The sequence below is a fragment of the Sebastes umbrosus genome, chromosome 14, assembly GCF_015220745.1.
Source record: "Sebastes umbrosus isolate fSebUmb1 chromosome 14, fSebUmb1.pri, whole genome shotgun sequence".
Taxonomy (NCBI): Eukaryota; Metazoa; Chordata; class Actinopteri; order Perciformes; family Sebastidae; genus Sebastes; species Sebastes umbrosus.
In genome coordinates this window covers 32,379,431-32,389,011 of record NC_051282.1, presented here as the reverse complement: position 1 = coordinate 32,389,011, position 9,581 = coordinate 32,379,431, and the positions used below count along the sequence as shown (strand labels likewise).

General features: G+C 41.2%; 1 protein-coding gene across 1 annotated transcript; it reads left to right on the top strand.

The window, feature by feature from the left end:
* The first annotated feature begins 3,176 nt into the window (after positions 1-3,176).
* Positions 3,177-5,846, top strand: LOC119501074. Its single transcript, XM_037791159.1, has 4 exons — positions 3,177-3,277; positions 3,956-4,110; positions 4,204-4,443; positions 4,527-5,846. The coding sequence occupies exons 1-4, from the start codon at positions 3,262-3,264 to the stop codon at positions 4,719-4,721; spliced, it is 606 nt and encodes a 201-aa protein (XP_037647087.1). The 5' UTR covers positions 3,177-3,261; the 3' UTR covers positions 4,722-5,846.
* Positions 5,847-9,581: the final 3,735 nt, after the last annotated feature.

Here is a 9,581-nt window from a genome sequence, read left to right as displayed (position 1 = left end):
GCTGCTGTTAGCAGAAGGCTAAATATTAGCATCATTTCCTCTCCGTCTCTGAAACGCTTCTCTGATATTGTAGCTCTAGAGCCTCCAATCACAGTTACTCATCTCTAATGTCTGTGAGATCTGGATTCAGACAACAACACAGAGGACATTTAGATGTGGAGCTTTAGCCCACTGCTAGCGTTAGCCTCCAGCTAATGTTAGCCCACTGCTAGCGTTAGCCTCCAGCTAATGTTAGCCCACTGCTAGCGTTAGCCTCCAGCTAATGTTAGCCCACTGCTAGCGTTAGCCTCCAGCTAATGTTAGCCCACTGCTAGCGTTAGCCTACAGCTAACAGCGTTACCTCATCATGACGTCTTCACTAAAATGGGTGTATATAGAGAATATTTATACCTTTGTATACCTGTATACATTGACCTTCAGGTCGTCACTCAGGCTGCTTCCTGTTTGATGGTCGCTGTCATTGACCTTCAGGTCGTCACTCAGGCTGCTTCCTGTTTGATGGTCGCTGTCATTGACCTTCAGGTCGTCACTCAGGCTGCTTCCTGTTTGATGGTCGCTGTCATTGACCTTCAGGTCGTCACTCAGGCTGCTTCCTGTTTGATGGTCGCTGCACCGTAAACCTGAGATTCACCACAAAACACCACAGCTTGTGTTAGCCGGTAGTTTGATTAACTTTGATTTGATAGAAGACGTTCACTGGAGCTCAGGCGTCCCACATCACAGCAACTCACCCTCATAATGAGATATTGTTATATATATTATATATATTATTATATATATGTAGATATATATATTGTTGAGTTTAATATTCAGATAAAAGACGGGTACAGTAATAATATTAAACCGTTTAACCATCTTTATTATAATTCATTATCAAAAATATATGTACAATGAGGTAGTCAATTATCATAACAGTAAGAAAAAGATCTTTAGGTTGAGCAACAACATATATCAAAGATAGCATTCAAAGTGAATAAAGATAAAGTAAAACTGGTCAAGGAACAAGTAATAAAAATAAATAATTAAATAATAAATAAATGAATAAAAAATAAAGTTAAACTGGTAGAGGAACAAGTAATAAAAACATAATAATAATAAAAGAAAAAGAAAAGAAACGGCTCATCTCAAATGAATTTGTTCTGTACATATCAAATATAGAGAATCATTTAACAGCTTCTGTTGAACCGTCTTTGTTATTGATCTTGCGTATCTGACGTTAAGCCGGTGTTTGGAAATGTTCCAGATGTCAAACTGAAAATCCAATAATCAGTTTGTGTAAATATTGTGATAAAACGTGAAATATAAACAACAGGAGCCGTTTCCCAGCAGCCTCTCTGCTCTGAGCTCCTCCAGCTGTGACGGAGATTTCATCACATCAGAATATCCTCTGAGTCAGCGGCTGATCTGCAGCCTCGGGCCGCCGCTCCGTTCAGTTTCCGTATCGGGGATTAATTGTCCCTCCAGGGGACATGTGATTTACAATAGAGGACACAAACATACGTACAGTCAGAACTACAGCGGAATCATTAATGTCTCATTAAACACTCATTTCCCTGGAAATCCAGAGGTTTTCAGATTTAAAATCACTTTAATGGAAAATTTCTCGTCTCCTTGAGGATTTTCTTCCAGTAGAGATGTCGGTGTTTAAAGGGCCCCTTACTGGTTTAAACGTTAAGAAGTCAAAACATTCTTTTCATGCGTTGAAAGAATCTAAACTCAAAGGGTTGAAATGCTTTTTGTTCTGGAACTTTTGACCGAATCCCATGGTCTTCCTCAGGTGTCTGGTGAGTCTCTCTTCCAGCTGAGCCAGTCCCCATTCACTGAAGAAGACTCTGGGATGTGGTCGAAAGCTCTGGAAAAAGCCAGTAAGTGAACCTTGAGTTTAGGGTGTTTGATCACACAAATGTCACCTTAAATCCTTAATTATTATTAATTAGAATATATAAGTACGTCGTGTTGATAACACTATGAAGTGCTTTAAATACGACTGCATACTTTAAGGTATAATAATAATAATAATAATAATAATAAAATATTATAAATATTATAAAATTATAAAGATCTATATTATTGTTTTAATTCATATTTTATCTGTTGGGTGTGAAATCAAAATCTGTAATAAACAGTTTTAAATGATAAAAGTACAAAAAAGTACCTCACTCGAGTTAAAGTATTAAGTAACTTTTACTAGGAAGGTAGGAAGGAAAGTTTTCAGCAGGAAGAGGAAGTGAAATGTGTTTTCCAGGATTTCTAAAAGACAAGTCCTGTGATGACGTCAAACAGGGAGTGAAGGTGAATAATTAAAGTGAAGCAACTTCAGTGTTTTTATAATCCATGCAGTCAACTCATCAATCTCACTTCCTGCTCCATGCCCTACACAATAAATCAGATTTTAATGTCAAAATAATGAGAAAGATTAATACAAAACATATCAAATGTTTGAGGAAGGAAATAAGTACATATTGTACATGAATACTTTTATGTTTTTTTGTAATTTTCTTCTATGCTATATTTATATTTTTATATTTTTGCAATATTTTTTATTATTAATTTAATTTTCTCTCACTATGTTTATGTTTTGCACCAAAACAAAACCCCTGATGCTGATTCTGAATAATAATAATAATGACAATAATAATATAATATAATAATGATAATAATAATAATAATAATAATAATAATACAAAAATAATGATAATAATAATAATAATAATAATTATTATTATTATTATTATAACGATAATGATGATGATTATAAAATAATAATAATTATTATTATCATTATTATTATTATAGTTGTGTTTAATAAAATGACCACAAACTAACGGTGTCCTTGAACGGGTTATTATATTTATTTATTAATTAATTAATTAATTAATAGTTAATGAGAGTGAAACCGGAAGCCTGCGGGTTCGGCTGCTTATCACGCAACAAGCTTCGTCACTTCGGGATTACTCGGTATGACTCCGCCGAGCTGCTCGTCAACGGGGGAAAACCCGCCGCCGCAGATAAAAACCTCCAAACTGCTGCAAATGGAAGTTAACAGAGAAGTGAAGGAGTTTACCGGCGGACACACACCGAGACACCGAGACAGACACCGAGACACCGAGACACACACCGAGACACCGAGACAGACACCCAGACACCGAGACACCGAGACACACACCGAGACACCGAGACACCGACACACCGAGACAGACACCGAGACACCGAGACACCGAGACAGACACCGACACACCAACAGCAGCCGCCCGGACCGACATGAACTCTGCAACCGGTGAGAAGCACACCTTTACCTTTACCTGTCTGCTCAGTGTAAACTTTACCTGTCCTGCTTTACCTGTCCTGTTCAGAGTGCATGAGATGAGAGTGCATGAGATCTTAAATCAGCAGAAACATGCATGAGGTCTGGAGGAGGAGAGCACAGGTGTGATCTGACTGATGGAATAACAAACTTTAACAGAATCACCTTGAAATCAATAGACTTTAGTGTTTAATGTTGAATGTAAACCTGTAGAGAGATTACCTGAAAATACCTGCACACCTCCGCTACGTCAGCACGCACTGGAACTCACCTGGTATGGAGGGTATAGAGTGACACAACTGCTCAGTAACAATACCTGAAAGATTAAGATGGATGGATGGATGGATAGTTTTTTCACTTTCTAATGAACCGAGTCTGTAGTTGTAAATGTTAATAAGTCAGTAATAAAAACAGAATCCATTCAGCTGTAAATCATAAATAATAGAGTTTGTTAATAAACTGCATTTTAAGGAGTGAAAGCCTATTAATGGATTAGAGCTGATCTATAAAGCATTAATTACGATGTGTTATTACTAGAGCTTTAAAAGTCGTCTTTTATTCATTTTATTGTTCTTCATATTAAATATTTATCTGGCAGTATTTACCCTCCGTACAGGCAATAAACAATACTAATTGTGTTTCTCCCTCCAGTCGCCGCCCTGCTGCACTGCTTCCTGTTGGCACATTTCATCCAATCAGCTCCCGTCGTCGTCTTGCTCAATGAGACGGCCCAGCCAGCAATGACGCTGGTGAATAAAATCCTGATTGACGTCCGCACCGTGCACGCCGCCGCTGTCACCAACGAGGTAAACGAGACCTCTGATTCGCTGCATTCGCTCGACTCCTATTGGCTCTTCTTCTTCTTCATGTGTTTATAACGTCTTCCTGGTTCTCCTCAGGGTCTGACCCTCGACTCCTCCACGCAGACATCCAAACTGCTGACCATGGTGGCGTCGCTGCATATCCCCGCCGCCCCCGTCCTCAAACTGCCGCACGAAGACACGCTGGACGTCTGTTTGAGTCGCATGTTAGCTGGCGTCCAGCTGTACCAGGGGCTGCTGGGAGATTTGTCCGGCAGACTGAGCGGTCTGAGCGACCTGAAAGCCGACCTGCGAGACCTGCTGAACCACATCACCGAGGTAACGCACACACACCTGACGTGATGTCATCACCGTCTGCAGCGGAGGCGACATTAGTCTGACTGCGTGTTTCTGTGTTTCAGATCAAGAAGGCGGCTCAGCTCGGCGGCGAGGCGGTTCAGAACCAGAGTGTGGACCTGGCCTCCCGTCTCCAGGGGGACTACGAGGTGCAGGTGGCGGCCAACGCCACGCTGAAGCAGCTCCTCTCCTTCTGTCACGACCTGATGCGCAGCCTGAAAAAAATCGACGACTACAGGCGGCCTGCAGGTACACGCTAAGCCCCGCCCACCTGGCGACAACTCGACACTGCGTTCGAGGACACGGGGGAAAATCAGGACGACTTGGACGGAGTTAAATTTGATGGAACAAAAGCCAGCCGAGGCGTCTCGGGGTCGTGACCTTTATGACAGGTCACCTGTGTCTACCTGTAGTGCCTCATGGGAGACGTTTTATCGACCACACTGAGATCATCGTTTGAGTGAGACGTCTTCCTGCAGAGACAATCTTTGTGACGTCTCTGCTGCTGTCAGATTTATTTATTCAGAGAGACGTTTCAGACGTTTTATTGTGAAGGAGGACTCTCCAGGACCCGTTTCCTGCTCGGCGGCGCCGTGTCTGAGGAATTCTGAGCGAGCTCAGAAACCTCCGAGGAATGAAGAGATAAACAGACTGATCCGAGGTCTGCAGGTCTGAACCTGTCCCCCCGAGACATGCTGCTCTTCTCTTTTACTTCCTGACCCAACGTCTGCAGGAGGAACTTTACTCTGAAACACCGACACGTCGATGCTGAGACGCACTGATTGGCTCTCGGCCCATTAATCAGTGATGATCAATCACCAGCAGCTCTGATAATCCATTCAGTGTTTGGACAAAAGACGAAACACATCTCCACGGTTTTCTGACTTTTTATACAAAATTATTTGATTATTGAGAAAATAATCGTTATTGATCAATAACGATAATAATCGTTAGATTGATCAATAACGATAATAATCGTTATTGATCAATAATGATAATAATCGTTATTGATCAATAATGAACTGATATCAGGGACATAATTATTTATCTGCAGCTTATTTATAATAATTTGATCTATTGATATTTATTTGTTATTTATGGATGTTTGTGTTTTATTATTTTTTAATATTTTTAAATATTTGTATTATTCTGTTTATATTTATTTGACTGTATACTGAGTATATTTATGTGCTATGTGTTTACTGTTTACATACTGCTGCGATGGCGTCAGAGTCAGAGCGGCGATGAGGTCAGAAACGTGTGTTTGAACATGAAGTCATTTTGTGTAGACATATTTATTTCAGGTGAAATAACGTGTATCAGGTATTTATTCTGATGTGTTTACTTTATTTATTTGTTTTTATGAAGAAACAGATTTTATTGACGTTCGTTTGTTTTGTGTCTTTTTTAATTTGCTTTTATAACGAGATGCTAACAGCCAATCAGGAGCTTTTATAACGAGATGCTAACAGCCAATAAGGAGCCTTCATAACGAGATGCTAACAGCCAATCAGGAGCCTTTATAACGAGACGCTAACAGCCAATCATGAGCCTTTATAACGAGACGCTAACAGCCAATCATGAGCCTTTATAACGAGATGCTAACTGCCAATCAGGAGCCTTCATAACGAGATGCTAACTGCCAATCAGGAGCTTTTATAACGAGATGGTAACAGCCAATCATGAGCCTTTATAACGAGACGCTAACAGCCAATCATGAGCCTTTATAACGAGATGGTAACAGCCAATCATGAGCCTTTATAACGAGACGCTAACAGCCAATCATGAGCCTTTATAACGAGATGCTAACTGCCAATCAGGAGCCTTCATAACGAGATGCTAACTGCCAATCAGGAGCTTTTATAACGAGATGGTAACAGCCAATCAGGAGCCTTTTATAACGAGACGCTAACAGCCAATCATGAGCCTTTATAACGAGATGCTAACTGCCAATCAGGAGCCTTCATAACGAGATGCTAACTGCCAATCATGAGCCTTTATAACGAGATGCTAACTGCCAATCAGGAGCTTTTATAACGAGATGCTAACTGCCAATCAGGAGCTTTTATAACGAGATGGTAACAGCCAATCAGGAGCTTTTATAACGAGATGCTAACTGCCAATCAGGAGCTTTTATAACGAGATGCTAACTGCCAATCAGGAGCTTTTATAACGAGATGGTAACAGCCAATCAGGAGCTTTTATAACGAGATGGTAACAGCCAATCATGAGCCTTTATAACGAGACGCTAACAGCCAATCAGGAGCCTTTATAACGAGACGCTAACAGCCAATCAGGAGCCTTTATAACGAGACGCTAACAGCCAATAAGGAGCTTTTATAATAAGATGTTAACAGCCAATCAGGAGCCTTTGTTTGTTTTCAATGATAATAATAATATACTGTATATATATATATATATACTGGAAAAACAAAGTTGTTAAACTTGTGTTTGGTGGATTATTTCTCTGTTGTATCAATGCTAATGGTCATTGTATTCTACATGGTTGAAAGCCTGTTTATTTACCTTCACAATGATGTCCAACTTGTAAGGATCATGTATTTGTGGGATGAGCAGCACAGCTGATGATGTGGGGAGCGCCCAAGAACAATGTTCCAAAATGCTCTGCCAATGGTAAACAGTGTATTCTCATAAGGCTACCAGGAAGCCTGCAATGACTGCCCTTCACCGTCAGGCCCGTTGGCGCTGGTGTCTCCAACACAGACAATGGAACCTGAACATGTGGGGGAATGTCATGTTCATTGATGAGTCCAGGTTCTGTCTGTTAAAGTTGGACGGCAGGTCAAAGTATGGAGACGACGTGGAGAACGCTATGCTGATTGTTGAACCGATGGAGTAACAGCTTTTGGTGGGGGCAGTGTCATGGTGGGGGGGGGCATCTCCCTCACTGGCAAAACAAGGCTTGTCATCATTGAAGGCCATCTCAATGCAGGGAGATATCAGGATGAGATTCTGCAGCCAGTGGCGATCCCATATCTCCACAATCTGGGACCTAACTTCATCCTCCAAGAAGACAACGCTCCCCCCACACAGAGCCAGGGTTATCACAGACTACCTCCACAATGTGGGAGGAGAGAGAATGGAACGGCCTGCCAAGAGTCCACACCTCAACCCAGTTCAACATGTAGGATCAGCTTGGGCGTGCTGTACGTGTTAGAGTGACCAACACAACCACGCTGGCTGACCTGCAACCAATCCTGGTTGAGGAATGGAACGCCATCCCACAGCAACGTGTGACCAGGTTGGTGACCAGCATGAGGAGGAGGTGCCAGGCTGTTGTGGCTGCGTATGGATCTTCCACCTCTACTGAGGCTCCTGACGGTGGATTCAATCAATCAATGTGTCTTGTTATACACTGTTTACCATCGGCACCGGGGCTCCCCACATCATCAGCTGTGCTGCTCATCCCACAAATGCATGATCCTTACAAGCTGGACATCATTGTGAAGGTAAATAAACAGGCTTTCAACCATGTAGAATACAATGACCATTAGCATTAGCATCACCATTAGCATTGGACCAACAGAGAAATAATCCACCAAACACAAGTTTCCAAACTTTGTTTTTCCAGTTTACATATATATGTATTTTAATAATAATAAACCAGTTTTTCTTTTTATGGCTGTTTTTTGTTTATGTCTCGTTAAAGTAAATACTGTGACAATAATTTATAATCAGTGTGTGACAGATTAATAATATACAACTAATAAAAATAATAATGATATAAAACTGATAATAATAATAATAATAATAATAATAATATACAACTAATAATAAGAATATTAATATACAATTAATAATATACAACTTATAATAATAATAATAATAATAATTATAATATACAACTAATAATAATAATAATATTAATATACAACTAATAATAATATACAACTAATAATAAGAATATTAATATACAATTAATAATATACAACTTATAATAATAATAATAATAATAATAATATACAACTTATAATAATAATAATATTAATATACAACTAATAATATACAACTAATAATAATAATATAAAACTGATAATAATAATAATAATAATATACAACTGATAATAACAATAATAATAATAATAATAATAATAATGTACAACTAATACTACTACTACTAATAATAATAATAACATACAACTGATAACAATAATAATGTACAACTAATAATATTAATACTCATTTTAACAACTGTTTATAACTTCATGGTTTGGAAATAAAATAAAATATAGAAAGATAATCTCGTCGGACACTCGAGTCTTTCAGATTTATTTATTGAAATAATCATTTTAATGTGGAGGTCAAAGGTCAGTCAGAGGTCAGTCAGAGGTCAAAGGTCAGTCAGACAGTCAACGTCTGAAACAAACACATCAGACTTGTTTAGTTTTCAGCTGACAGCAGAAAGAATAATTAAAATATTTCTTCTTCTCTTCTTCTGCAGTAACAACTTCCTGTTTCAGGCGTCTCCTTCAAAACAACCAGCTCGTCCTGCTCCGTCCAATCAGAGAACCTTCTTCAGGTTCCTGTTCCAGTCTTCAGACCAGTCCCCGCCTCCTGGGGGTGATGTCACAGACCAGGCCCCGCCTCCTGGGGCTGAAGTCACAGACCCGGCCCCGCCTCCTGGGGGTGATGTGACAGACCAGGCCCCGCCTCCTGGGGGTGATGTCACAGCTCAGGCCCCGCCTCCTGGGGGGTGATGTCACAGCCCAGGCCCCGCCTCCTGGGGGTGACGTCACAGCTCAGGCCCCGCCTCCTGGGGGTGATGTCACAGCCCAGGCCCCGCCTCCTGGGGGTGATGTCACAGACCAGGCCCCGCCTCCTGGGGGATGACGTCACAGCCCAGGCCCCGCCTCCTGGGGCTGAAGTCACAGACCCGGCCCCGCCTCCTGGGGGATGACGTCACAGCCCAGGCCCCGCCTCCTGGGGCTGAAGTCACAGACCCGGCCCCGCCTCCTGGGGGTGATGTCACAGACCAGGCCCCGCCTCCTGGGGGTGATGTCACAGCTCAGGCCCCGCCTCCTGGGGGGTGATGTCACAGCCCAGGCCCCACCTCCTGGGGGTGATGTCACAGCTCAGGCCCCGCCTCCTGGGGGTGATGT

What these genes read in the sequence shown, in the direction of transcription:
- LOC119501074 (XM_037791159.1), top strand. An exon ending in CCGCCGCTGTCACCAACGAG is followed by an intron (nt 4,111 to 4,203) that starts GTAAACGAGACC and finishes GGTTCTCCTCAG; the next exon opens with GGTCTGACCCTCGACTCCTC. An exon ending in TGCTGAACCACATCACCGAG is followed by an intron (nt 4,444 to 4,526) that starts GTAACGCACACA and finishes TCTGTGTTTCAG; the next exon opens with ATCAAGAAGGCGGCTCAGCT.